The 27,291-nt window shown below is 49.2% G+C and overlaps 8 protein-coding genes and 1 non-coding gene across 9 annotated transcripts; 4 read left to right on the top strand and 5 right to left on the bottom strand.

The window, feature by feature from the left end:
- The first annotated feature begins 291 nt into the window (after positions 1–291).
- BJ212DRAFT_1323883 (uncharacterized protein) lies at positions 292–2,197 on the top strand. Its single transcript, XM_041334508.1, has 4 exons — positions 292–384; positions 440–655; positions 708–1,574; positions 1,634–2,197. Exons 2-4 carry the CDS (start codon positions 455–457, stop codon positions 1,988–1,990), a joined length of 1,425 nt encoding a protein of 474 aa, XP_041197447.1. The 5' UTR covers positions 292–384; positions 440–454; the 3' UTR covers positions 1,991–2,197.
- BJ212DRAFT_1323885 (uncharacterized protein) lies at positions 2,198–5,487 on the top strand. The gene is made up of 2 exons (XM_041334509.1): positions 2,198–3,218; positions 3,271–5,487. The coding sequence occupies exons 1-2, from the start codon at positions 2,374–2,376 to the stop codon at positions 5,285–5,287; spliced, it is 2,862 nt and encodes a 953-aa protein (XP_041197448.1). The 5' UTR covers positions 2,198–2,373; the 3' UTR covers positions 5,288–5,487.
- Positions 5,488–6,276, bottom strand: BJ212DRAFT_1584953 (uncharacterized protein; the record flags this gene model as incomplete). Its single annotated transcript, XM_041342351.1, has 5 exons — positions 5,488–5,748; positions 5,804–5,873; positions 5,928–5,998; positions 6,048–6,140; positions 6,199–6,276. 5 exons carry the CDS (start codon positions 6,274–6,276, stop codon positions 5,683–5,685), a joined length of 378 nt encoding a protein of 125 aa, XP_041197449.1. The 3' UTR covers positions 5,488–5,682.
- Positions 6,277–9,715: 3,439 nt separating this feature from the next.
- On the top strand, positions 9,716–11,190 carry BJ212DRAFT_1476277 (mitogen-activated protein kinase; the record flags this gene model as incomplete). Its single annotated transcript, XM_041339351.1, has 7 exons — positions 9,716–9,827; positions 9,884–10,077; positions 10,130–10,190; positions 10,243–10,826; positions 10,878–10,943; positions 10,993–11,053; positions 11,105–11,190. The coding sequence occupies 7 exons, from the start codon at positions 9,716–9,718 to the stop codon at positions 11,188–11,190; spliced, it is 1,164 nt and encodes a 387-aa protein (XP_041197450.1).
- Positions 11,191–11,703: 513 nt separating this feature from the next.
- BJ212DRAFT_1296028 (CHAT domain-containing protein) lies at positions 11,704–15,489 on the bottom strand (the record flags this gene model as incomplete). The annotated part of the gene is made up of 6 exons (XM_041332389.1): positions 11,704–11,753; positions 11,893–14,845; positions 14,900–14,997; positions 15,045–15,184; positions 15,241–15,391; positions 15,450–15,489. 6 exons carry the CDS (start codon positions 15,487–15,489, stop codon positions 11,704–11,706), a joined length of 3,432 nt encoding a protein of 1,143 aa, XP_041197451.1.
- Positions 15,490–16,082: 593 nt separating this feature from the next.
- BJ212DRAFT_t32 lies at positions 16,083–16,165 on the bottom strand. The gene has a single exon. It is a non-coding gene; the product is annotated as a tRNA-Gln (tRNA).
- A 93-nt stretch (positions 16,166–16,258) lies between these two features.
- On the top strand, positions 16,259–19,627 carry BJ212DRAFT_1566513 (MFS general substrate transporter). The gene is made up of 12 exons (XM_041341974.1): positions 16,259–16,910; positions 16,967–17,085; positions 17,139–17,240; positions 17,584–17,677; positions 17,740–17,915; positions 18,286–18,439; positions 18,501–18,626; positions 18,681–18,818; positions 18,874–18,981; positions 19,038–19,161; positions 19,226–19,382; positions 19,431–19,627. Exons 1-12 carry the CDS (start codon positions 16,745–16,747, stop codon positions 19,455–19,457), a joined length of 1,491 nt encoding a protein of 496 aa, XP_041197452.1. The 5' UTR covers positions 16,259–16,744; the 3' UTR covers positions 19,458–19,627.
- Positions 19,628–20,111: 484 nt separating this feature from the next.
- Positions 20,112–23,277, bottom strand: BJ212DRAFT_1532000 (D-xylose-proton symporter; the record flags this gene model as incomplete). Its single annotated transcript, XM_041341774.1, has 20 exons — positions 20,112–20,664; positions 20,719–20,747; positions 20,800–20,894; positions 20,946–21,027; positions 21,075–21,131; positions 21,179–21,347; positions 21,399–21,469; positions 21,526–21,550; positions 21,601–21,609; positions 21,662–21,970; positions 22,020–22,207; positions 22,257–22,269; positions 22,322–22,464; positions 22,530–22,611; positions 22,665–22,708; positions 22,761–22,788; positions 22,843–22,920; positions 22,982–22,999; positions 23,056–23,092; positions 23,150–23,277. 20 exons carry the CDS (start codon positions 23,275–23,277, stop codon positions 20,548–20,550), a joined length of 1,722 nt encoding a protein of 573 aa, XP_041197453.1. The 3' UTR covers positions 20,112–20,547.
- A 1,176-nt stretch (positions 23,278–24,453) lies between these two features.
- Positions 24,454–26,951, bottom strand: BJ212DRAFT_1476282 (uncharacterized protein; the record flags this gene model as incomplete). The annotated part of the gene is made up of 6 exons (XM_041339352.1): positions 24,454–24,476; positions 24,532–24,720; positions 24,776–25,303; positions 25,359–25,553; positions 25,607–25,816; positions 25,874–26,951. The coding sequence occupies 6 exons, from the start codon at positions 26,949–26,951 to the stop codon at positions 24,454–24,456; spliced, it is 2,223 nt and encodes a 740-aa protein (XP_041197454.1).
- Between the last annotated feature and the right edge of the window lie 340 nt (positions 26,952–27,291).

A 27,291-nucleotide genomic window follows, 5' to 3' on the forward strand; every position in this document is an offset into this window, starting at 1 on the left:
ACTCTGTCAGTCTAAGCTCTGCTTTATTTGTAACTTGTCGACATCGCAAGGTTCGACCCTCGTTCTTATCGCGTCCAATTCCAGTTTTACCGTTGATTAAGCTGGTGTATTGCTCGATCAACGCTAAATCTCGAGCCGTTGATGAGAAATGGAAGAATATCTAGAGCGTGGCGAGCTTGCCTGAGCTACTCTGAAACTGACAATGCGCGGGAACGGAACGCCACGTGATTTGTCAGCAATCGGCAAATACCGGTGTAAAATTGAACCTGTGGTTTTTCTGTCTACGCTGTCTCTCGCATCTTCCGCCAGTGATTTAACGTGGCTTGCGTCTGTTCGTTGTAATCTTTAGACTCCTCACCATCACGCACTTTTGATTCCCTTCAGGTCAGTATCAAAATAATTGATTTTCAGTCCTTTGATTTTTAAAAAAAAGTTTTAGCATCATTCCCTCATAATGACCAGCTCATCCGCTACTTCATCTCCTTCTCAGATTCATCAGAACGTCGTTCCTTCTGAAGTCGGATGGCAATTTGTTCCTCAGTATTACACTTTTGTTAACAAGCAGCCCAATCGTTTGCATTGCTTCTATACAAAAACCTCCACCTTCATTCATGGTACAGAGGGCGAGGATGTCAAGGCATGTTTTGGTCAGCAGGTATGCAGTAGTGTCTCTATTCATCCTTTATAAAATCTTACAAGTCCCGTAGGAAATCCACAACAAGATTACCTCTCTTGGCTTCGACGATTGCAAAGTCTACATCCACTCAGTCGACGCCCAGTCTAGTGCCAATGGTGGTATCATCATTCAGGTCATCGGTGAAATGTCAAATCATGGCGACCCTTGGCGCAAGTTTGTGCAGACCTTCTTCCTTGCAGAGCAGCCAAACGGTTATTTCGTCCTCAATGACATCTTCCGCTTCCTGAAGGAGGAGACTGTGGAAGATGATGCCAGCGAACCTGAGGCTTCCTCTACTACACCTTCTGAACCTGCACCTGAATCAGTTCGCGAGCCGACTCCCCCGCCCCCCGCTCCTGTTTCTGAACCCGAGGTCGAAGAGCCAACCACTATGGTCTCTGAGCCCATTTCCCCACCCCCTGAACCCGAACGTGCTCCAGTTGAGGTCAACGGTATCCATCACGAGCCTGAGATCAAACGGGAACCCACTCCTGAGCCATCCATTCCTGAAGCTGAGCCAGAGCCTGAACCTCCCGCTCTGATTGCGCCGCCACAAGCGCCTGCTCCTCCACCGCTTGTTGCGCCGCCACCAGCGCCTGCACCTCCCGCTCTGGTTACTCCACCACCAGCTCCTGAACAGGTACCCGCTCCTCAGCCCCCAGCTCCTGCACCAAAACCTGCAGCACCAAAAACGTGGGCCAGCCTCGCTGCCGCTGACTCTAAGCGCTGGGGCGCACAGGTAGCTACTGAATCAAAAGGGATGTCCGAGGTTCCTGCTTCTGCAGCAACTCCAGCACCTCCGGCTGGTAATACCCCTTCTCCTGCTCCACGGAGAGAGCACTCGCACTCACTTATCGCTTCTGCCAATGCACTTACAACCTCCCAGTGCTTCGTCAAGGTATGCCTCTCTCCTCTAACCATTCATGCATACCACTCATCAAGATATTTTGCCATTAGGGTGTCACTGAGGTCGTGTCGCAACAGCAACTGATAACTCTTTTGGCCCGCTTTGGTACTGTCAAGGATGTCGAGATCGTGCGCAGCAAAGCTTGTGCCTTCCTCGAGTTCAACAGCCTTGATGCTGCTAAGAAAGCAATCATCGCTTCGCTTCCTAACAACTCTGGTGGCGAGGGTGGGCTGCGCTTCGATAGTCCCGAGGGCAGCGTCCGGATTATCGTCGAGACCAGGAAAGAGCGTGGCGACCGGCCTATCAGTCGGCCACGGGGTGGCGCGCCTAACGGCGAGTCTAGGGGTTCGTTCCGGGGCCGTGGCGGACCTCGGGGTCGTGGCGGCCCTCCGCCCCCCAAACAGTAAGAACACATGTGCATGGTGGTTCGGAGGGGTGAGGGGTGCTCATCTGCGTGGTATACTTGTTGTCCTAAGCTTATTTCATTTGCTTTTGTCCATGTAGACGTGCGTGGTGGACGTAATATAATGCGAAAACCACCCTCGTACTCGTTTATTTTACTTGCTGTCGTGTTTTGGTAGTGATTTAGTTAATGAATTCAGAGGTTTTCATTGTGTTGATTGCTAATGTGAAGTCTTAGCCAGTGGGTCCTACATGCTGTGAAAGCAGTTTAACTGTATAGTACTTGATCGTGCCATGCACCTGTTCCTAGGCGACAGTCTAGTGATCATTTCAAAATTCTTGTTTGGTCAAGTTTGACGATCTCCGCCACGTCTTGAGCAAATCGTCAATGGCATCGACAGAGCCAACGCACGAAACAGTCATCAACGCCGAGCCCATCGACCAAGAACACCAAAAAGACCAAGATGCCTCAGATGCCCAAGCTCAAATAATCGCATCCCTCCGTTCCCAAGTCACCGATCTCTTCTCGCAAGTCACTCAGCTCAACAGCAAGCTCGTCAAGTCTTACGACCGCGTCTCTGACCTCGAAGATCAGCTACATGATTCCGAGAGCTCTCTGCGAAATGCGGCTGTCGCAGTCTCATCGCTCGAGCTCGAGCGCACCCACCATCTCGCTGCGCTCGATACAGGGCTGCTCGTCGAGAAAGAGCATGTCACTGCTGAGCTGAACAGACTTATGGAACGTGCGACGGAAGAAGCTGCGCAGCGTGGGCAGGCAGAGACAGCTAGGAGTGATATTGAGAAGGAACTCGATGATCTTAGTGCATCGCTGTTTCACCAGGCGAACACGATGGTCGCAGAAGCACGATTTGCGCGGGCCAACAGCGAGCGCAAGGTGCGCGAGGCGGAGGAGGCGCTAAAGGGAGCCGAGGAAGCTGTCAAAGTGATGCAGACCCAGATGCAGACTCTGCAGGCTGATAAAGAGGATGCTGAGCACCAGGCGGAGGAGGCGCGACTCAGTATGGGCAAGGGCAAGTGGGTCGAGCGGGATGCGGTTCATCAGTATCCGGGAGATGTACGGAAAATGCGTTTGGTGACCGTGCATGTCCCTTACGCAGAGTTCATTGCGTTTGTAACGCACCTTCGGGGACTAAGGGTCTCACAGGCTACTTCGCCTGTTATCTCCACACTTCTCGGTCTACCCTTCCTCGCACGGTTGCTTACGGAGGATTCGTAAGTGACTCACGTGTCTTGTTCCTTGATGCATCTGTTTATCATGGTTTAGAGAACCGACTGTCCGGCTAGATCTGGCCCCCTCATTAAACTGGCTCTCCCGGCGATCCGTTCTAGCAGCGATCCATGCAGGGATGCTCATTGTTGAGCCGGTGCCATTCTCATCGCTTGTACAGGAGCTGTATCCCCATTCCCCAACGAACACACCCGTTTCCATTTCATGTGCCCTTTGCGGGGCTGCAATCGTGCGTGCCCAATCGCACGAAATACCCCAAATCTACCCTCTCGCGTCCTTCACGCGCAGCCGCAACAATAGCCGCCTCACGAATGGCAACCTTTGGTTCAAGAATCCACTTTCCAACTCCTCGTCAGGTCATGCGGGACATGATGCAGATATCGAGCAGCCTGAACAAGTATACGTATTCCGTCTGGCACCCGCCACCCCTGCCCTAGTTATTGCGCCTGTTCCTTCACCACTGCACATTTCTTCGCCTTCCACCTCGACGCTTCCTGTATCCAGGCCACCAGCGAACCCCACGGGGGCAACCCGTACAAATTCTACTCAAACACAACAGCCCTATCCGTTATGCACATCCAATTACTGTCTCCTGCGCCTCCGAAGTACGTGTTCCCTGTGGGCTTTCGTCCGCACATGCGTCATCGAGCGTATATGGGAGGAGGAACCTGTTATACCCGATAAGAAGCCCGTGATTTCGGTTGCGAATGGGACAGAAAATACCCAAGAGTCTAGTAAAAAGAACTCTTCTCCGGCTGCGAGTGGATCTGCGATCCCTGCAGGTGAGAAGCCGCCTGTGCCTCCCCGGCGTAGGCGGCTTTGGGAGATGGCGAGTGCGTTGGGGGAGAGGGCTGTTAGCTGGACTGAAAATTCCAAGGACAAGGATAAAGAGAAAGAAAAAGATAAGGAAAAGGAAAAGGAAAAAGACAAGGAGAAGGAGAAGGACGAGGAAAGGGATAGGAAACCTGCGAGGAAACCTCCGCCACCACCACCGCCACCTGCCCAAGCACCCCCTCCCCTGCCCAGAAGGAGCGAAGGGCGTGGCCATTCAATCGACACTCCCGCTGCCTTTTCAAATGATACTGACAAAAAAGCCGGTTCTGAAGCTGGGACGTCCGGTTCTCAGGAATCATTCACCACTCCCGTTGACGAAATGTCCTTTACTCGCCCGTTTTCCTCAGATCTGTCTTCTCCACAAACAATAATACAGCCGCAGGTCCCGGTTTTACAACCAGAACGCCCTCCCTCCCCACACACCATCCCCCTGCCAGATACACCTACGTCACCTGCATTCCGTGCCGCATCGCCACCTTCGCGGCCACGTTCTCGTGTGGCCTCTCCAGCGCCCTTGCCTTCACGTGTCTCTTCGCCGATACCTCATCGCGCCAGTACACCTATTGCTCTGAGTCGATCGAGAGCCGGCTCACCAGCTCCCCCACGCACGGGCTCTCCGTTCTCGTCCTCTAGGGCCGCTTCACCTGTACCGAATAGTGCTCCACCCGTCCCCAGGCGAGCTCCCGCACGAAGGGCAGTTCCTGTACCGCCCGCTGCTTCACAGACCGAAACAAAGGAAGGAATTCCGATGCCTTCGGCTGAAGTCAGCAAAGATGAGGTCCCATCGAAAGTCGATGTGTCTGTTTCTGAGAAGGAAGAACACAAACCGTCTTCTCCCCGTGAACAGAAAGCCGTGGCTGGCGAGGACGCTGTAGAACTCTCCACGACCAAGCATGACATCACGGAAACCCCCAACCCCTTAAATGATGCAAATACGAACGGATATCCGTATCCTGAAAAGCGAGCGTCCGTGGATGTTTCTCCCCCCACCACGCAAGCCACTATTGTCAACCCATCCTCTGAAGCTAGCCAAACCAGACGTGCGTCTGAGGATTCCAGCACACACGGGAAATCTATCGACACAAGTAGTACGAAGCGTTCTTCTACTACCGACGAGGAAGGTTACGCTGGTGACGCGACATGGGAGGATCGTACGTGGAAAGAAATCGTACGTTTGAAGGAAGACATGTTCTGGGCGCGCGTTGGGGGCGTGCGGTAGAGCTCAAATCATTTATAAGTAGGATAGTGTACCCGCTCCCACTACTCATCTATTTTATGGTGGAATAGATTTTGTATATCCACATGTGCAACTATCTGGACTTGTTGTCGAATTTAGGATGGACTAGCTTGGACTACATCTCTCTACAGTTCTCACGGCTACAAATATCAAGGACTCCTCAATAATTTTACTGATGATAGACTGATTTGTACATGCACTTACATGCAACGGTGTTGGACTTCAAGCTTCAAGAGGGAAGGTAGCATGACCTGAGTCTCCTCCCGCCGGCACGCAGACAAACAGATAAACCACGATTCGCTCGTACAGAAGTTGCATTCCACAGGCTAATGCTTATACTCGATAGCACAGCTAAGCAAAGTTACCGGGCCCAACATTCATTCGTCTAAAACCGTCCACAGCTGCGCATCAGTGGGGTCCCCCACCTGGTACTTGAGGATGATCTGCAAATGCATAGTGTCAGAACAGTATGGTACGACAATCAATGAACTTTATCACCGAAAGATCAGCTTCCATGTGCAGGGTATAGAAACCCTCAGTGGACCCGGGCTTGTTGGGGACCCGGAATCTACATCACTCATCTACATCAGTAGATAGGTTTGATCAACGCTCTGATACCCACGCCATTTTGCCTTGTGTGGTGAACAGGTTCCACCAGTACTCCCTGTCGGACGTGCCGGCCATCATGTCATCCTGCAAATTTGTGAGATTCGCATCAGAACCGCTTCTCGCAAAGACTTACGTCCCATGCCAGGTAAGTGTCCGCAGCGGCATTGTTCTTGACCGCCATCAGATGCGTTTGTGTCGGTTCGTCCCATCTATATATCCCGGTCCACTGATGATATCACTCGTCAGAGCCAAGGCCGGAACTTCATCCCTAGTTACCTACTGACCTCATCACCGCCGTCGTCGACCGTCAAAGGCACGTCATAGTACTTCACGTTTGTCACACGACCACAGAACCCCGACATGGTCGGATTCGTTGTTGATAAGGAGTAGGAAAAGGCGAGAGTGAGTTGGGCTTCAGTCCTGACGTCGTAACATCATTTATGTATTCTCAGGCAGGCTTAGCATTATGCTGTCCCGAGCATCACACATGCCCCTGAATGGTGTTAAGTAATTCAATGCTGGCACTTCCATTGCGAAAGGAGCCGTTACTCGCGTTCGCTTGCAAGAAACGTTTGTCTTTGTCTATAGGACGAGATCGTTAGCAGTGACTATGCCTAAACGAGTTCGTGCATTGATCAAAGCTTTCTGACATGTGATGTGACTCCTTTTGCCATGGGTGTACTAGATCGATATGATAATAACCCAACTGCCGATCCGAGTCTCGAAAGGTCCTATTACGCCATTGTACGACTCTTTGTAGGCCAAGTCCCAGCTGGGGTCAGGGCGTAGTAGTCGGCCAAAAAAACAGACGAGGAATGATTGATAACTTCGTTTGTAACACTAGAGTAAATCAGTGACCAACTTACTTTCATTGCGCTAATCACAATGCACTTCAGCCCACAGTATTCATGAAATATGTTTCTACTGTCAATGGCAACCGAGCATGGATATGGTATGTAGCCACTGCCAAAAATTCAATAGAAACACGCTCTTAACCGAGGAATAGTACCTAACTGCTTTGGTAATGATAATGAAAGTGCCAGGATCAGGTAGATTCACTGACAAACATTCTTCAGGTTGGCAGGCGGAAACGAACATCAATGATCGACAGCTCCTTTTGCGATGAACGTTAGAGTGGTGATCACGAGGCAACGAGTTGCAATTACAGGGTTGCATAATTCAGGAGCGTATGTGGTGCCCGGGACAACAGAATGCCGAGCCCGTGACCACGAAGAATCCGCATATATATAGATGTTACGATCAGGTTAGACCAACTCACTTCTCGTGTTCCCCTCCTTGCCTGCCCAATAACGAATCTCAATTATCATTTCCATCAACGGTGTTCTTTGTTGACTCAAGGTGGCGCAAAGGTCGAAGGCGCATGCTTCAGCCAGACCGACAATCAGAGGGTCGGTAGGTAACTACTAGAGATGAGGTTCCAACCCTGGCGCTGACGAACGTAATCAATAGTGGATTGGATGAACTAGATGGAACAACGAGATCAATGCATGGCATCAGGAAAAGCCTCCTCTGGCCAGGCTAATTAGAGATAAGCCCGGACACCCCAATGCTCGAATCTGACTCGAAGGCTGATGGCAAAGTTGTTCAGAGACGAGAATCAATTGGTATGGCCAAGATGAGCACCACTGCATCTCGATAGAGCTCGATGGCCTCATTGATTCCAGGTCAGCTAGGACGCCACGCTGCTCGAATCTGACCTGAAGAGTGATGGCAAGGTTGTTCAGAGACGAGAATTCACCAAAACGGCCTGGGGACAGAGTACCGATGCAGCTCGATGGAACCGAATGGCCTCATCCGGGTCAGCTAAAAGACCCAGCTACTTGGCTCGAAGGTTAATGCCAAGGTCATTCAGGGACGAGGATCAATCAGGATGGTCAGGAGATAGAGCGCAAGGGCACCCTGATGGTGTTCGATGACCTCGTTCACATTAAATCCGATCGGATACTTCGCAAACGACTATGTGCCTTTGTTCCTGAGCAATTCGATGAGCTTTTGTCTACGCCGGAGCATCGGTGAACCAACCAACCTTTCAGCACGTCCCTTACGCGTCCACACGTGTTCAATCAAGAATCTAGCCTCTTCAGACGCTTGTTCGGAACTAGGAATGAATGGAGGCTACAGATTCTCATCATGAATGTTGGCTCAAAGGGGAGCGATAGAGCAGACATACCGAAGTATTGACAAATTCTCAACAGTGTAGAAATCTTGACAGTATCTAGATAAGCCGTGTTATTCAGTCCAAACCAACCAGTATTATTTTTGAATTAGGACACCAACCCGCTGGAGATCGTCGCGTTAACTTGCTGTATCAAATTAAGCTGGGGGTCGGGGTGCTTCATATCATGCAAGATTATACAGAAGAGGATTTGGCGAGTTGTTTCTCAACAATGAGATTTGCCAACAACATCTTCCCTACGCCCATAGCACCGGAGACAATGAAGTTCAGTGATAGTGGACAAGTGGACCTTGCGGAAGCCGGAGGGGATCTGTCGACACCAGTCAGACCACTGGATGCGCATGCCATGACGTATCCTTTTGAGAAAATTGTGCTGAAGGGATGAGAATCATCTGAAGAGAGATGGGAGTAAAACTGAAGCATGAATGAAGAGCCTAAGGAGTGGGCTTAATGGCTAAGTTCGAGTACGGAGGACCCTTCTACTACCGGCGAAGAAGGTTACGCTGATGATGTGACTTGTGAGGATAGTACGTGGAGTATACGTTTGAAGGAAGATATATTCTGGGCACGCATTGGGGGCGTGTGGTCACTACTAGAACTTAGATGGTTTGTAAGCAGGTGAGCTCCGGATGGCCAGCCCGCTGCCGCAGTGCTGCTGCTCAAGCGTTCACGGTAGGTTAGTACACTCATATGTCCACTGTGCAGATGCGCCGCCGGTGGTATGGCCATGGTTGGACATCGACTTCAAGTTGTCGGATTTAGGGTGGTCTAGCTTGGACTACATTTCATCATGAGCTGTCGACATGTCATATGCATGACGCTTGAATACATATTTATGCTATAATCGCACATCGCCGCCCCATGGGATCTTGTCCTTCAGAGATCTACCAGTTAATTAAAAGGATAATCTCGGCAGGGAACACATATAAGGACGGAGAACTAGACAGATTGGCAATATCCAAGCCTCGATCCTGTTAACACGTTATGTAAATGCTGCATACACTGGACAGCGAGTACTTACTGTCGATACTCTTAGGCTTGAGATCAATTAGCCCACGAGTGGCAGCCTCAATAGCTTAAACAACGCACTTGGGAAGATGTAGGACCTTAGAATAGTCACGAGCTTAGTCTATCTGCCTCGAAACCTAGGTGACCTTGAAACCGCATCAAGAGATATGGCGTGTCACCGTGTCCGCAGCGGCATCCATGGCATTGCGTGTCCTCGCACCCGCAGCACGCATCATAAACAATTGAACGTTAGGAGGTCGGAGAAGTCCTGATTCGTTTTGGCGAAAAGGGGCGTCGTAGCCTGTTTGAAGGAACAGACCCTGTTATCAGACTGAGGTTGTTGAGCACGAGGTTGCTGCTATCGCTATAGCGAATGTCGTAAGTAGTTGACAACAAACTTGGTTGTCTTGGTGGCAATCGGAACCCAGGAACTTATTGTATTCATTTTGCACGAATCATTGTTATTTCCTATTATTCATCGCTAAACTTGGACACACCTTCTACACACGCAAGATTATACTTTGTGCCTCGCTTATAGTACTTTCTCTTGTTCCCCACTCCTCTACATTCCCTCCTTCTCCCATTTACCTCTCTAGATGCCTGAAAACGCTCAGCAGGCTCCAGCTGTGGCTCCGGCACCCTCAAAATCAAAACACGGTGCTACATCCCAAGCTCCACCCGCACCGAGGAAAGTTAGATTTAACGTCGGTGTGTCTAGATCCTTGCTCTTCATTTATCTAATTTAACAAAATATGTCTCAATAGGTACTCAGTATCAGGTTCTCGATGTCGTAGGCGAGGGTGCATATGGTATCGTCTGTTCAGCTGTTCACCGGCCCAGTGGCCGCAAGGTTGCCATCAAGAAGATCGCACCCTTCGATCATTCCATGTTCTGCTTACGGACACTCCGAGAACTAAAACTCCTCAAATTCCTTAGTGAAGCTGGCGTAAGCGAGAATGTGAGCCCGTTTGCCATTCGTCATCTTTACGTGCTCAGTCAGAACTTTGAAGATCATTTCAATTTTGGACATCATCAAGCCTCCCTCTCTAGACGCTTTCAAAGAAGTGTATTGTGCGTACAAAATACGTCATTCAACCCACATATCACTCAAACTTTCACACAGTGATCCAGGAGCTGATGGAAACAGATATGCACCGCGTTATCCGAACGCAAGACCTCTCAGATGACCACGCTCAATATTTCATTTATCAGACCCTGCGAGCACTCAAGGCTCTACATTCTGCTGATGTCATCCACCGTGATCTTAAACCCTCAAACCTCCTTCTTAACGCAAACTGTGATCTCAAGGTCTGCGACTTTGGGCTGGCACGATCAGTAAAGACTGCCGAACCATCAGGGACGGAAACTGGGTTTATGACGGAATATGTTGCTACACGGTGGTACCGAGCTCCTGAGATCATGCTGACGTTCAAGCAATATACTAAAGCTATCGACGTCTGGTCTGTGGGGTGCATCTTGGCTGAGATGCTCTCCGGAAAGCCTCTGTTCCCCGGTAGAGATTACCACCACCAGCTCACTTTAATCTTGGATGTTCTCGGCACACCAACGCTGGACGAATTTTACGCCATTACCACACGCAGATCGCGAGATTATATTCGAGCTCTTCCTTTCCGCAAACGCCGGCCATTTGCGCAAATCTTCCCCAATGCCAATCCTTTGGCTGTAGACTTCCTGACGAAGACTCTCGTAAGTCACAATCTTCTCATCTATTCGAGTGGTAGCTCAAACCTCTCTTAGACATTTGATCCCAAGAAACGCATAACAGTTGAAGAGGCTTTGGCTCACCCATATCTTGAAGCATATGTATGTGTACTTCTTATTTCTTGAGCGCACAAGCTTATATGTGATTCAGCACGATCCCGATGACGAACCAGTTGCACCACCGCTCGACCCGGAATTCTTCGAGTTTGACCGTAGGTACTCGGGCTCAAGAAGCGTGCACATATACTTACCCTATTCGGCAGTACACAAGGACGATATCAGCCGTGAACAGCTCAAAGAGCTCCTCTACGAAGAGATCATGTCCTTCTGTCCCGCTCCAATCACCTAAACACCACACGATCGCCAACACTCGCTGTCCATAAACCAGAGGATCCACATGTATTATTGTGCTGAGCGTCAAATTGAATTAGGGGATAGAAAATGTACGAAATATGTTCTTTGGTGCCTTCTAACTGGTAGTCGTACCGCTTTGCTGTGGACAGTACTCATTCGATGTTTTTGTGTATCTCTTCACAATCAGCAGTTCATCACATGGATTTTGTAGTTATTACACGTTTGTCGCCGTGTCACCCAATATTTGATCTATACAATCTTTTTTGGGGCTATAGGCGCCTATAGACATAGTCACTGTGTGATAGCAACAACTCAGTGCGTGTGTATGAGTATGAACGGATCTATAGTATACTGCATTCATGTCATATGGAAAGGGCATACCAGGGCGCTTAGTTGAGAAGTACGGGTCAGATTCCAGAATTCTGGACTGAAAGGATGAATGGAAGATCAACTCGTCACCGAACAGTTAACAGAAAAAGATCCCGCGAACATTCGGATACACACATTGTCATCGAGCAACGAATGACTTTGCCAAAGACTCCAGGACAGATAACATTACTACGAAAGATGGCTAGAGCACGGGAGTGCAATACAGAGGTAGACCAGTAATTCCTACAACTTTAAGTACAGCATAGACGAAAGAGAATAACCTGAAGAACTGTACGATATCAAAGCAATGCGGCAGAGAACTACACACCAATATGTATGAAAACCATCCTCTGATCGAGCGGCACTTTCGTCATCACGGCGTGTGTAGCATGATTGAGTGCCCAGGCTGCCTTCGTACAGTCCATCATACCACCATCCTCCAAATCTTCGAACATCTTCTCGTAGAAAGCTTCCACAATGTATTTTACGATAGCGTCAGTAACCCCCCACAGCGTGCCAATAACGCTTTTGAACCCCGAAAATTGTAAACCAGCTGCGAGGTGAATGATCTCGTCGGGTGTCTCCTCGTCACCGACAGCGGTATGACATGCTGATAAGAAAGCGAATTCAGCCTGTGGAGAATTGTTCTCTATGATTTCAAGCAGCGTGAGGGGCTTGTCTCTCATGGCGAAACATGAATTATAAGGTTGCTCCCGGTCTTGCGTGCCATGGCAAGCGAGGTGCACCCAGGTGTTACGTCGCAAAGCTTCAAGTGCACCTGGCTGTGTAGCTTCATCGCCAGAGACATTGGTGAACTTGACACTGGGGGGAACAAGTTTATGGACAAGCTTCAGCTCTCCATTGACAGCGGGGAGCACTCCGCCTTGCCCTGCGCCGGGTTGACTTTGTCCGATCGCCGCGAAGGAGGGAGTCGCATGCATCTTCATCATCTGCCGAGCTCTAATGAGAGCTGAAAGTGTGGGCGTGTAAGAGCAGATGTAGAGATCCTCCAGGCATGGCTCTCCCCCAGAGCGATCTGTTGTCATTCGAAAGGGGTTAGCTGCATGGAGAGGGATGGATGTGAAGGCTGCCGTCGGACACAGCCATATTCGAGACTGAGGCTGCAATTCTAGGTCATTTTGGAGGACGTTAACTATGGGTAGCATGATCTCGTCCCATATTATCCGCAAGAGTGCTCGCAACTTCTTCCTCGGCACTTCTGGGCGCATACGAGCCGCGTGCCGTATTGCCGTAGTGAAATCGTCCTTGAGCGTCTCCAAATGTGTGAGAGTGATACGCGAGAATCGAACGTGGTGCGGCTCTCCTGACGTCGGGACAACGATGGCGCTGCACGAGTATTGACTCGCAATGAGAATAATGACTGGGCCATGGCGTGCTGCTGCTTGCAGGTCTTCATACAAAGGCGGGAGTAGGAGCCGCGAGAAACCTTTAAGATTACGTATCTCAGCTACCACTGCTCCCCATTGCTCCTGAAGTCCCCTGTAATGTATTGTTGCTCGATTAGCAACAGCTCGGTCCGCGCTGCCGACAGAACCCTGAGTATCAGACAGGCGCTTGTTGAGCTCAGAGAGCCTGTGAGCTAAATCTGGACTTGCAAGCTTCAGGTCCTCCAGCGAAGTCCTGAGTCGAGAGGCCAGCGACAACTGTTGGCCACGACCCTGCTCCACAAGTTCAACTGCTCGTTGCAGAGAATTATGACGGATGGCATGCGAAGCTGCATCTACCGGCAGTGACTGGGCGCTGCGGAAAGCGATTGCAGCCTCACGCCGTGAGATAACCGACGACCGCGTCATGACATGATTGTCGAAAAGCTCCAAGCATGTTTGGTATGCTTCGAGGGCAGACTCGTGCTGATAATTTTCAGCCGTGTGAACCCAGTGCAAAGCTGTTTCAACTCGATACGGAAAGCCTTGAGTAGAGTGTCTCGATGCCAGTCTGGAGTTCTCTACAGCGAGCGACAAATCAGCGAGGTTGTGTTGCACTCGGTAACGAGACACATAGGCATTCTTCAGCCACACGTAGCCGAAATATCTATCCGGGTGTAGTGAGGGCAAAGCCTCCAACGACTCTTGGCAGAGTCGAATGGCCTCCTCGATATCTTCATTCTTCCGAGCTTGCATGAAACGAGAACAGAGCGCTGAGCTCAGATTGAAAAGACCTGTATGGCGACGTGGATGGCCATGCGGCCTTAACTGAAGTGAATCCCGGTAGAGGTTGATGGCCTCGTCGAGATCCTCGCTGGCATCCAATTTGACATATCTGGTTTTGAGCGCGAGGGCAAGGTTGTTAAGCGTGCTAACACGATATGGATTCCCAGGCGGGCGCAACGTCAGTGCCTCGCGCCGGAGGCTGATGGATCTGATGACGTCGTTAACATCACCATGTTGGTTGAAACGGGTGTAGAGGGCAGATCCTAGGTTGTTTAATGAGAAATCACGAGATTTGTGTCCAACAGGGCGCAGGCGCAGCGCTTCCTCATACAAAGATACGGCCTCATTGAGGTCATCTGAGATGCCTTGGTGTTTGAAAAGATGATGGAGTGAGTGGGCCAAGTTAATCAGGTAGATGTGGCGTTCAGAATGTCCCTCGGGGCACAGGGAAACGGCTTCGCGACCATGTTGTGTGCTCTCTGCCAGATCATCAATGGTACCGCGTTGTTCAAAATGTGTGCTGAGAGTCCATGAAAGCTTGTAGAGTGCATTTGGACGGTGTGCGCTGCCCAGAGGACAAAGCTCGAGTATGACTCGTCGAAGGTGGATGCCTTCATCGGATACATCTATTGGAAGATCGTTGCATTCGCGGATCACATAATCGGCGCCATTTCCCCCTGCCGCGATGCTACACAGGTAGGTGCCCCCTGGACAGAGCGGCAATAGCTTGCAGGACAGTTGCGCGCATTCCCGGATATAGGAGGCGGCGGGCTCCTTGCTGTAGTGCCAGATCAACGCTTTAAGGAGGTGATAGATGGATGATGGATGATCAGGATGGCCCTGCGGACGCAACGCAAGGGCTTCGCGGAAGAGAGAAATGATAAAGTCGATGTCTTGAAAGTCCTTTCGAATGTAGCCTTGAAGGCAAGCCCACGCGAGGTTGGTGAGAGCCGCTGCCCGATGAGGATGCCCGACCGGACATTGGTCCAGGACAAACTGAAAATGCTTTACAGCATCGTTCAGGTGAGAGACCGTCTTGCTTGTCACGTATGTGGCAAATCGTTCATGGCCTGCATCCGTGTCTCGAGCAATGTCACATTCAATAATGGACTACAGCAGGTGTTCCGTCAACATAAGCCAACAACAGAGGTTGATATCACTCACGTCAAACAGGGCGTTGTCCTGATTGTCGCAATTATGTAGAACCGTAGCCTTTAGTGTGAGGGAAGGATGAACACCACGAACGGACGGGAAGGAGATGTCTACGAGATGTGAGCATATGCGCATGAGTGAGAAGGAGGTTACTCACCGAAAGGCTCATTTCCATGATCGAGCAGTGCATCCCATGACATTTCAAGTTTTCCAACAACTTCCCCATTGCCCAGCATCTGATCGAGCTCGAAGGAGGCCCTGATCTCCACCGATAATGTAGACGACGCGTCTAACGATCTAGAAACAAAAAGTCAGCCCTCGAGTTGTATCTGAAAGTTTCAATGAACATGTACAAGGTCACAGTATCGCGCCACGCTATAGATTCGTCGGATGATAAAATACCGATGGCTGATTTCCAGCATCTGCTGGAGCCGAGATTGACGGACACATAGATACCTGCGGGAATGTGGAAGGAGGGAACTTTAAGATTTGTTCCGCTGATAACTGTAGATATAATGTGAGGATGACCAAACGGATGCGAAGGTGATATGGAATGACTCACCTTCAAGTCTGATGTATCGGCCTTCTAAGCCACCGGGCATGATAGTGCGATGGAGCAAACCAGAAGGATTGAGGATGGGCTGGATGTGGACAGAATGGGTGGTAGAATAAGACGGGGGTGGGGATATGGGGGCTGTGGATGAAGTGAGAGTGAGAGGGTGAGGGTGAGGAAGGTAATGCTACACGTGTATTTCCATGTTGTTGAGGGTAGTCTAGGGCGCTTGTGTGGTTGCACTAAGCGCTGAGGCGGCTAAACTAGCACCAGCGGAAGAACAATGTCAAGGTCAGTCACAAGTGAAAGCGACACGCTGATATCAGTTGGGGGACATGTTGCGAGTCTCAAACTGAACATGTCACTCTCATCATAGATTGTTCGAGACGTACTACTCATTCCAGTAGCACAAGACCAAGACAAAATATAGAATCCAATGTATTTCATAGTGCGCTAAAAATGATGTGCACATAAAGGCCGAACCATGTTATACGAGTCTGATGCGATGGGAAGGATGATCGTAATGGAAAGCAACAGTCTCATGCGAGACTAGGGGTAGAATGCAACAAGAGGGAAACACTCGGTGTCGTGCTGAGCAGGTCGAGATACACCAGCCTAGTGAATGAAAAAGGCAAAAGGTGAAGGCGATACCAGGGCTCGAACCTGGGTTTCGGGAAATCAGCAATTGTCAGAATCCCGAGTGATAACCACTACACTATATCGCCTTGGATGAGTGTCGTAACTCCACGTGATAAGTACCTATTGGCATCAATCGCATATACCACTCAAAATTTGAAATTTGAAATTTCAACGACTCGATTGATGACTTCAACTGGGTGATGTCTATGTCCGCAGGAGCCGTGCCTCGTCAGGAACCCGAAGCCAAAGGGGCAGTGGAGCATCTCAGTTAGCTATTGCCCGTGCGCCCATGCCTCACCGACAAAGATTGCCCTGCGGGGATGGTCTCCAGGAATAGTTCTTTGATCCGGGGGCCAGCGGGGCAAGTTATGACTTTATTCGAATTTCGCGTGAGATTTCTTCGCACTCATCAGCTGCCATGCATTATCCAGCGCTAGCTCGCTCTATCGAATTACCCACAGGCACCGCGGCTGCTGGTGTGACAGTCCACATGACTTGCACGATTTCATTATAAACGTTTGGAGTCTTCGAGTCCCATACTACTTCTTGTTCTCTTGCTCCTGCAAGCGCTCGCGCACCATCTTTAATATCGTGAAGTATCGCGAAGTAGCTCGCTACTTACTCCGCTCACGTGCGTGAGTCACCTCCGTCTACCTCGGCCCACTATGTTGGACGAAGAAAAACGCCCATCTTCCGATGAGAGGGAAACTAAATCTACAAGCGACGCTGGCGGCAATAAACCCATCGCTACATCTGATGAAGAGAAGAGGCTCGTGCGTAAGCTTGACCGTAGGATTCTACCCATAACATGCTTGCTTTATCTTTTTGCTTGTGCGTGAAATTTTATCACGATAGCCAGCTGACATGTTTTACTGATTGTGAATCAGATCTTGATCGCACGAATCTTGGAAATGCACGCCTTCAGGGACTCGCAGAGGAGAACCTTGGTGGCGACCCTACTGGTATACTGTTCGATTGGGTCAACTCGGCATTTTTCTTTTCATATGTCAGTAATGCAACTATAGTTCATCGCCCCAGTTTTGATTTGTTGGCTCCCAGATTATCTGCCAAGTTCCTGCAACGATAATCTCAAAGTTGTTTCCACCATCCTATTGGATAGCGGGCGCGGCTATTGGGTGGGGTATATGTTCCACGTTAATGGTGAGTCATACTGCCGCTCCTCTTTATATGTACATTTCGTTTTCCCTTCAAGTTATTCTTTGGTTACTTGGAATGTCTTGTTCATGAACAATTCCTCTTGTGACGTGTTTATCAACCCTAGTAAGTTACCAGTGCGTCAGAGCAGCCAGTTTCTGCCGTGAAATCCAGGTCAAGCCTTGACGTGTGTTTGACCTGTCTTATCTACTGATCAAATAGATCTTGCGGACTATACTGCTTGAATACCTGCGCCCCGTTGACCTTCAACCATTTTACAGCCTCTTTGTCTTTATTAGCCATATTCGAACTCGAACCGTTGCTCATGATGCATACTATTTTTCTGCAGGCAACGACATTCAACTTTGGAAGTCTCATGGCCGCCCGCGTTGGGCTTGGCGTATTTGAAGCTGGCTTTGGCCCTGCAATTCCACTTTATTTTTGTAAGTCATGCATCATGCAATAGACCCGTGGAGAAACAGGACTGTTAACACGACTATCCAAGCCTTCTTCTACACTCGCTCTGAAATGGGCTTGCGCATGGCATACTGGTTTGGTTTTGCGGCGGTCGCAGGTGCGTTCGGCGGGCTCATCGCGTTCGGCGTGCAGCAAGTCGGGTACGGACCGCATCTCGCTGGTGTAGGGGGAGAGTGGGACTGGAAAGTCCTGTTTCTTATTGAGGTTAGTGCCGGTGTTCTATGTTTGTTCAAGGAACAAGTGGTATTCAAGATGTTGATCCGCTCGCATTTATCCGGTCGAGTGCTGCGGTTCCTGGATCTTGTTGTATCCCATTTCTGGCCGATGTTTCGAGTCTCCCTGGCCTTTGAGAGGTGCAGAGGGATCGATATTCTAAACCCATTTACACTGCGCAATGTTCGCTGTGCTAGCCTTTCTTGCATTACACCTAAGAGGCAGGCATGGGAGTGGTATTATCTAGTGCTTTCCCGGAATACTATAAAACACCTATCAGGATTAATTTTCAGCCTCAGGCGCGATTTAGACGTGCTCCGTCCCTTGTAAACTTATTGGCTAACAATTCGGTTGTTCTCAGGGAATTCCGGCTCTTCTTCTCGGTGTTCTGACTTTCTTCGCTCTCCCCGACAGACCGGAGAGCACGAGATACTTGAATGCGAGAGAAAGAGAAATTGAACTGGAACGCATGAACAGGGGCACGAGTGCGGATGTTGGCGCTGTGATTAACAAAGGCGAGCTATTTCCCTATCCTCGTGCTACGCAGCGAGGCCTCATCGACTCGTCCTACTCTAGAACACATCATGATAGCTCTCCTTGATTGGCGCATATACACTGGAGGAATGATTTACTTTGGTGTGAATTGCGCTCTGGCAAGCATTTCGGCATTTTTGCCAACGATCATCGAGACTTTTGGGTACAGTGTGTACTACCTTGGCTGAATGAAAGTTTTCCTTGTTGATATTTTCGTTCCAGCCAACGCGCTCGCTCAGTTACTCACAGTACCACCATATGCAGTGGCTGCCATCGTCCTTTGTTTGACGTCTTACACGTCCGACCGCATACAAAACCGTGGCTTGGCGGTTGCAGGTTCCTGTGCTGTCGGTGCTATTGGTACGTGGCACCTAGTTTGGTTTATGTTCAGAGTATCCCTCATGTGTCATTTCAGGCTACCTTCTTTTGCTCACAGTCCCCAACAATGTTCACGTGCGATACTTCGCCGTATTCTGCATCACGAGCGGGACATACACCGCTATTGGCTTAATCATCGCATGGTGTACGTTCTTTATCACTCACGACGCGTCTTCCCACGACAGCTCACGTTTTCAACAGTTGCACACAATCTCGGCTCTGAGACCAAGAAGGCGACGGGTATCCCGATGTTCATGGCGATTGGGCAATGCGGGAGTATTCTCGGCTCGCACATATACCCTTCGACGGATGGCCCGAGGTACATGTGCGTCTTACCCTTCTCCCCTCCCCCTGTGTCCGCATGTGTTGATTGATTGCTGTCGGTGCAGCCTCGGCTTCGCTGTATCATGCGGCCTCGAGGCGTTTGCCACTGTTTGCGCGCTAGTGCTGTGGGTGTCATACAAGTACGATAATGCGAGACGCGATCGTGAGTATGGGCGTCCGGACCCAGGTGCCAACGTGGATACAAGCGAATTGGCGGATAAGGTGAATACTGTTTGCCTCAGAATGAAGCTACCCTGATACCTTCCATAGGCGCCTATGTTCAGGTACATGGCTTAGCGAGGAGGGACGTAGGAATTTGAAAAAGATTGAGATGATAGCAAATGTGTATTTATACAATGTGTTAATTATTCTTCCCTATGACAACATAGTTGAATCATGCATGCTAGGTCGCCCCTCGGAGTTGGCTGCGAGATTACATTAGCGCAAGCCTATGAAAAACATTAGGCAGACTACTACTTGACTGTAGCTTGGCTTGTACTGAAAATGAAATAAAGTATAGGCTTTTGGCACGAGCGTAACACCATAGGTGTGCGTACGTGCATGTTAGCATCCGCGGAAAAGCATGCAAGCCTTGACGGTGCGAGAGGTAAACACTTTGAAAAACCACTGATTCAGATTCTAATTTTTGGCTTTATGTGCCATTAAACGCTTGGTATATTTCGTCTGTGGAATCTTGTCGGTTTGTGGGTGAGAATGGGTGATTGCTGAATTACTGTAGCAGTCGAATTGCGTTACTACAAACTTGTGCTCAAGGAATGGGAAGAGGTCTCGGGTTAGGGTTAAGGGCGTGCGGACGAGGTCGCCATCCGTCCATGCATTCTTGTCTCAAGAGTTGGCGAGATTTACGAAGTAGTGATTCTCCATTACTTACTGCCTTAGCCAATTCAGGCATATTCAGTATGCGCTACCTGAATTTCAGTATGAATGACTCGGGGTCAACGAACAGCTCGAGATACATTTGCACGATTGAGATGAGTGATAAGTCGACATTTGATGAGAGAATTAGATGAGAGTGGGGGTGTTCTTACGTAGCGAAGAACGACTTTAGCATCTGGTAGATCTGGAATATAGATAGAATATATGGGCGGGAATAGAAACAGTGCTTACGCACGTAGTATAGTTTCACTGATAGGAACTGAACAATTCGATAGAAAGAGTTCCAGACGGCACGCAACCACCTGTCTTCAAAAAGCGTTTTTAAGAAGAGCATACAATGATGCGTCCTCAATACCAACGATACTGTAAAAAGAACTTCATGCGGAGGCCATGATGCTGAGGGTACAAAGGGAAAAAGGAGTACAAAATATACATGTCGGATGAATCGACTCAATGGGAACATGACCTGGGCCAGCCAGAAATTTTGTCACTATGCATTTAAAAGGGCCCGGACGGGCGGTCCAAGCTCTCGACAAATACCCTCCATGCGTTCTCGTTCCCTGTCAGTAACATTGTCACCGAATGCAGCATCCGTTTCTTCCAAGGTCTGTACACCATCGTCAGCCACGTTCGACAGGACATGCGTACGCAAAAAACATACCCGACCCTTGGTCTCTGGGAAGAAGAATACTATAAAGCGAGTTAAGCGTACTATTTGACGTGATTTTGGGATTTGACGTACGAACTGAGAGTAACGCAGCGAGAGAAAATCCGGCAAAGATAAAGTACGCCATCCCCCCCACATTCAACATTATTGGTGTAACGAGCCCAACCACACTAAAGCATATCAATACCAAAAAGACGAAGGGGAGTGATAAAACCGCGCACAAGTTTGATAACCACGTGGTCGATGTAGTAATGGAGATACCAGTGGACCGGAGGTGCAATGGGAAGATCTCACTGGGAATTACTGGCAAATATATTAAATCCTTGAAGAAGGTGAAACGAACCACTCACCCCATCCAATCGGAGCCCACGAGTAAGAGAAATTAACATCGTAGATAAACACGAAGACTGTAAGATAGTTTAACGTGTTCTGCAGGTAATTACAGTGCACCTACCAATAGCGATGCGAGCCGCTACCGCATGTGCTTGCCAGTCCGTGCCGTAAACGGTGACAAGAGAACCCACGATTGCCAGACAAGTGAAACATCCGGCGGCACCAGAGATTAACAGAGGTCGCCTGCCTAAACTATCGAGAAGAACGATAGCAGGTAAAGTTGCGAGCATCTTGAAAAAAACAATAATTTAGGAGGCTTATACGTAATGTTGTGAACTCACGTTAACAATTCCATAAACACCAGTGGCAAATAGGGAGGTAGTATTTGGATCAAGGCCCAGTTGGCCGAAAACTGTGGATGAGGAGTCAACTCTGAACTCAACAATTAAGATGATTCGTAAAACTTACTCGTAGGCGCGTAATAAATGAGAGCCTTCAACGATGTAAGCGATGTTGGTTCCAGAAAGATGGACCACGACTTACGTTTATCCCCTGGCAAATCATAAATCACCAAATGATAAGAAAGACTGATTTGAAAACCCACCATAAATTGCTGGAACATCATAGTAAGGCAACCAACAATTATACGCTTGGACTTTGGCCAACTAGAAACCAATGCCAAGTATTTATTGGTTATCTGCCTGATTGGCCCTGCATTGGGATATGCCGCCTTCATAACCTCTCTCGCAAAACGAACTTCAGCCATGATCTCCAGAAATTCAATGCGAACTAAATGATCGTGAGCGGGCTTCCGGCGAAGACGCGACAGCTCCTCTAGAGCCTCCTCCTCGCGGCCTCGCTCAACGAGCCAACGGGGCGAGTATGGCATGAAGAGCATGCCAATGCCAAGACACTGCACTTCCACGGGTATGAGTAGGAAGCAGAAGATATGACCAACACACCAAAGCAGGGAATATTTGGAACGCAAGCGGAACTCTCCATGACGCTTGAGTTTGACCAGTGCAGCCACCTGGAGGGACATCGGTGTAAGGATCGAACGTAGGTTTGCCGTTCAAAAGTGCTCCGGTGTGTGGTATTGCAGGGGCACATCGGGTTCCCCCGATATGTGACGTGCCATATGCAATCCAGTCTTCGAGTAATGAGCATATACGAATATGTGAAAGCAGACTGCCACGCACAACTAACAAGAATCTACATTTTGTGGTGTTGAATGCATAACCTCAGTAATAGATGTTTCGCTCACCCCAAATGTGATAGCGAGTTGCTGCAGAGAAACTAAAGATCCACGAATTTTGGCACTGGATATCTCAGCGAGATACATCGGGACAACGTGCGTCAGAGAACCAATTGCTAAACCGGCAACAGCGCGACCGGCAAACAGATAAACTAACAAAAGAATCTTCAGCAAAGCTGATAAATGTGAACGGGATAGAAAACGGGATAGAACTTACCAGGAGACGTGGCACCTGCTTGGAGTGAACTACCGAGAAGAAAGATCACCACATTGCATATTATGTCTACCTTTCTCCCGATCTGAGTCGTAGTCTATCACAACTTATCCTGTCTCGCCAAATGATAAACCTCACTTTGTCACAGACGGGGCCGTTCACATTAGCTCCGAAGCAGGCAGCTGCGGATATGGATTGACGGACGGACGCTCGCAGCATGTCACGTTGACGTACCGAGCAAAAGTGTGGAGACAAACCATCCCTAAAAGTAGTGTAACTCAGATAGGCACAATGTCTATTGGAATGTTACCCTTACCTTCAGCGTTGCATTCGTGTATATCGCCGGAAACTTGGCTCCAAAAGATTCAATGGCGAGCACGTTGCTCACGACTCCCTGATATGCAGTCAGACGTGTACCTACTATAGCTGCCATAAGAACACATTGCCCAACTCACCTGGTCGTAGCCAAAGAGCTGTTGATAAGGCACGGTGTTACTAGTGGTCATTTATCTTGTAACAAATAACTCACGAATCCTCCAAGAGTCGAGAACAATGATATACCAAGTCTGCGCCGCAAATGTATCCCATCGTTCATATCCACATCACATCTCCAAATCGCTCACATGAATTTGTTTTCAAAAAGGCCTCTGAATCCAACGCGACCTTCCGAGCCAGCAAGGACCAAGTCAGAGACATTATTGTCGTTCTCACCCTCTTGCTCGATCGAATTTAAACGCGGTGATCGAGGCATGTTCTTCCACTTGGAGCATGTATTGCAAGGAGGAGGAAATTGGTATTCAGGATTAAAACATGCTGCGCCTTATAGCGGGATAATTAACCCTCTGAGTCGTTTTCAACCTTTCGATCTAATCAGAAAGGTACGATGGCCAACAAGAAAACTCCACCCACACCACCAGATCCCCCACACTCGCACATTCATCTTACTTCGGTCCGTAATGAGTGGGGGAGAAAGAAACTGCGAGAAGCTGCTCTGCGCGAGCCCACGGGGATTCAGAACCCACCGTTCGACGTGCCAGAATCCCTGGATGTACCATCCCTCTCGGACGTGGACAAGTCATCCAATGGTCTTGAGCAGCCGTGCCAATACTTGGTCGGCATAAATGGAGAGCGTGGACGTGTGGCAGATTGACTCGGAGACCTAGGAGTGATGAACGTTGGTATCGGCGATAGCCTTATCACGACAGCTGAATGGAGTCGCGTCGCCACGTAATGATGGGCCATTGGTTCAGCGCTCATCACGCACGCTTCTTTTTCAATTGAAAAATTCTATTTATAAGTCAATTGTACTGGATCTAGCTAATATCTGGATTTCCGTTCAACACGTCCGCTTTGTGGGTGTAGGCTAGATGAAGTTTTGACTATAGCTTCTGCAGCCCAAGAAATGCAAAAATCGCCCATGTGGTACCATGGGGATGATAGCATATGTGAATCTGAACTCATGCTATCATCAAGTCCGCGGAAAAGCATGCCAGCCTTGAGAGCTTTGAAGCTTGGCGCGTGATAGGTGAACGAAAAGCCAACGCAGCTCATAATGCACAGCAGCAGTTTCCAGCAGGGATATTAGACTATGATATAATAGAAAACAAGGAAAATGATATCATAAAGCAGAAAGGAATGCGTAGAGTATGTAGAGATAGAGATAGAGGACACTAACTTAGAGAAAGAAGTATAGAGAAGAAACAGCTACAACATAGGGAAAATGAGAGAGACAGAAAGAAAGAGAGAAAGAGAACAAGCAAATAGAACAATACAAGACGAAATGGTATATGATAGAATATAAAAATAGGATGCAACTCAGGAATGGAGGGAAATGAGAAGGGTATACAACTAGCCATGGATGGGGATGTATTGGTGTGGGGGAATACAGTGCTCAAGTACCAAGAGACGCCAAACAAGCACGTAGGCTTCAAGGCTTACTCTGTACAAGGGCTATGGAACGTTCGAATCAGAGACACATCCCAAGGAAAAGTGCAACAACACGTACACTTGAAAGGAGGGACTATAAAAGCATCGTCGTCAAGGAAGGTCATCGAGTCTAACGAGGGCATCGTCCCGCACAAGTTGTCCAGCGATGAAAGTCGCACAGCAGCATCCAAAGCTTTCATGGAAGATGACGGGCGAAGACGTTCTCGGTGACAATAATTGATGTTTTGTGCCTTATCCCGGCCAAGACCTGCGGAGGAGACATTAGAATCAGAGCACCTCTATAAAATAGCAAGAGTACATACTCTTGAGGGGAGGGACAGGAAGAGCGTCGGCGTCAAGGAAGGACATCGAGTCCAGCGAGGGCATCGTCCCGCACAATTTGTCCAGCGATGAAAGCCGCACAGCGGCATCCAAAGCTTCCGTGGAAGGTGACGGACGAAGAGGTTGACCTGAAACTTTGTGGCACTCATCAAGCCACGACATCGAGTCTAAGTAAAGCAACGGGTCACGTAGATCGCCCAGCGAGTGACGCTGCACGGCAGCATCCAGAGCTTCCAAGGATGATGATGACGACAGGGGTTGACTGGTGATACTATCCAATGCGACGTCGAGCCAGGACATCGAATCTAGAGAAGGCAATGGATCACACAGATCGCTCAACGAGTGGAGTTGCACAGCAACATCCAGGGCTTCCAAGGATGGTGACGACAACAGGAGTTGACTAGCAATGCCATGCCATGCGTTGTCGGGCCGGGACGTCGAGTCCGGGGCACGTAATGTGGTGGCGGGAATGAGTGGAGACGAGGACGGAGGCAACACCTGGTTGTTATCTCAGGTATGGGCGGGTTAGGACGAAAGAAGCAGGGTAAGAAGAAGAGCACTGACTAGGTTCCCGCGTCTTGCCCTTAGCGGCATTGCTACTCTTCTTGAGAGGTTTAAGTACCTTCGCATTGTCCTTGACGGCACTGCCGCTCTTCTTGAGAGAAGGAAATCTAGGTTCCTGCACCTTGTCCTTGATAGCACTACCATTCTTCTTGACAGTCGCAGATCCCCCGGGAGCACGGTTATCACAAGATGAGACTATGTATGTCTCGTCTTTAGAATTGCAAATTATAACAGCGAGAACTCCTTACCTTTGGATGAGGGATTATTCAAGAGGACTCCCTTAGGCGCGGATGACACTCTCGTGCCAGGAGTCGGAATCTTCGAGCTCGGCAGGACCTTAGAAATCGAAGACTTGACAGTAACCGAACGTCTGACGGAATCAACTGTCGGAGGCGTCTTTGGAGAGGTGGACTTTATGTGGATTCCAGCTGTCTTTGGTTCGACTGATGTGGATGGCTCTGAAAGAATATATGTCAGTTAATAAGACGTCACAACTGATCAACGAGAAGACACACGAATGTAGATTGATTCACGATCAATGAACCGAAGCGATCTAGCAGAGATTGAGATACCTGACCTTTGCTTCTTCGGTGCAGCGCTCGTTGGTGTAGGAAGATGTTGAAAGCCAGGAAGAAATCGTGTCGGAAGGGGGCTAGCATCCACATCCGTAGCACTTCGTACGGGTTTGGAGTCACAAACAACGTCTTGAAGTGGTTTGGCTTGAGATGATGCAAATTCCAGGGCTGAAATCCTCGTGCGGTATAGAGAAAGTGTCTTCAGGATGTCCTTGCGAAGGTCGGCAACGTCGTTCTCCGTTTGGATTTGATCCTCGACTTGAGAGATGAGTTGGCCATGCAGGCGTTCGTGAAAGGCATCGAGTTCCTTGCGAAGGTCAATGACATCACGTTCCGTTTGAATTTGATCCTGGATTTGACAGGCGAGTTGATCATGCAGGCGTTCGCGGAAAACATCAAGCTCAGTGTTATCCTGCGAGACATGAGAAGTAAGCTTGTCGAGAATTTTCTTGGTATCTCTCGAAAGTTCGCGTTCGTCGTAGAGTTGTTTTCCGAGGTCGTCAATTTGGCGTTGCTGATTGGCAATGAGGGTAGCGAATTCTCTAGCCTCGAGGGTCATCATCTGTACGTGGCAACGAGTCTGATCTTTGACAAAATCGATTTCTTGCTTGACAAGCTCCATTGTGGCACAGAGGTTCGCGATTTCGAGGTCGGTGGTCTGTTCGAGAGTCACAAACGAGGAGGAGAGAGCATCAACAACTTCAGAAATTCGTAGAAATTGATGTGCGAGGAAACCGATTTGACCAATAAGTATGATGAAAAGCTCGACAACACGACACGAGAATGAAGGTGAGAAGGTGTGTGACGCAGTATCATCTTGATTTGTCTTTGATGTTGCATCGTCTGAGCTGAATGAATCGTCGAGAAAGGCGTGGGGGGTATCGGAACCAGGAGAAGATTGTGCGGAAGCCGAAAGAGTGCATGTTGCTGGATCGGTCATACCAGAAGGAGCGTATCGTGCGTCTTGGATAGGTGCTAGAACGAAGACGAAAGGGATTGCCTTGGTATAGTCAATCATAGCACAACGTGAAGCGGCTTGAGGTGAGAGTGCGAGACGATTGCACAGCGTCGAAGAAACGAGAGCGAGGATGGAACGCAACACAGAATAGGATTTGAAAGTGCTCGCCTGCGCCTCCTTTATACCCGGGCCTGCTGATGAGTGACTTGTCTCATATCACAAAGACATACCAGTCCAACGACAGGATGTCAGATACCTTCGAAAGCGGACCGAACATCCAAAACCCCGAGATGGCTTACTATTGGATGCTCAGTAGTTCGATACCGAACACTTGTTTCATATTGCAGTCCGAGAGCAGCTTATCATGATGAGTTTGCGATATTGCAAGACAGTGACGGAT

The sequence above is a fragment of the Suillus subaureus genome (assembly GCF_016647635.1).
Source record: "Suillus subaureus strain MN1 chromosome Unknown BJ212scaffold_4, whole genome shotgun sequence".
Taxonomy (NCBI): domain Eukaryota; kingdom Fungi; phylum Basidiomycota; class Agaricomycetes; order Boletales; family Suillaceae; genus Suillus; species Suillus subaureus.

Coding starts and splice junctions, on each gene's coding strand:
- BJ212DRAFT_1566513 (XM_041341974.1), top strand. CDS start 16,745: ATGTTGGACGAAGAAAAACGCCCATCTTCCGATGAGAGGGAAACTAAA. Junction 18,440..18,500: donor TGGCGCTGTGATTAACAAAG/GCGAGCTATTTC, acceptor GTCCTACTCTAG/AACACATCATGATAGCTCTC. Junction 19,383..19,430: donor CAAGCGAATTGGCGGATAAG/GTGAATACTGTT, acceptor TACCTTCCATAG/GCGCCTATGTTCAGGTACAT.
- BJ212DRAFT_1323883 (XM_041334508.1), top strand. CDS start 455: ATGACCAGCTCATCCGCTACTTCATCTCCTTCTCAGATTCATCAGAAC. Junction 656..707: donor AGGCATGTTTTGGTCAGCAG/GTATGCAGTAGT, acceptor CAAGTCCCGTAG/GAAATCCACAACAAGATTAC. Junction 1,575..1,633: donor CCTCCCAGTGCTTCGTCAAG/GTATGCCTCTCT, acceptor TTTTGCCATTAG/GGTGTCACTGAGGTCGTGTC.
- BJ212DRAFT_1323885 (XM_041334509.1), top strand. CDS start 2,374: ATGGCATCGACAGAGCCAACGCACGAAACAGTCATCAACGCCGAGCCC. Junction 3,219..3,270: donor CGGTTGCTTACGGAGGATTC/GTAAGTGACTCA, acceptor ATCATGGTTTAG/AGAACCGACTGTCCGGCTAG.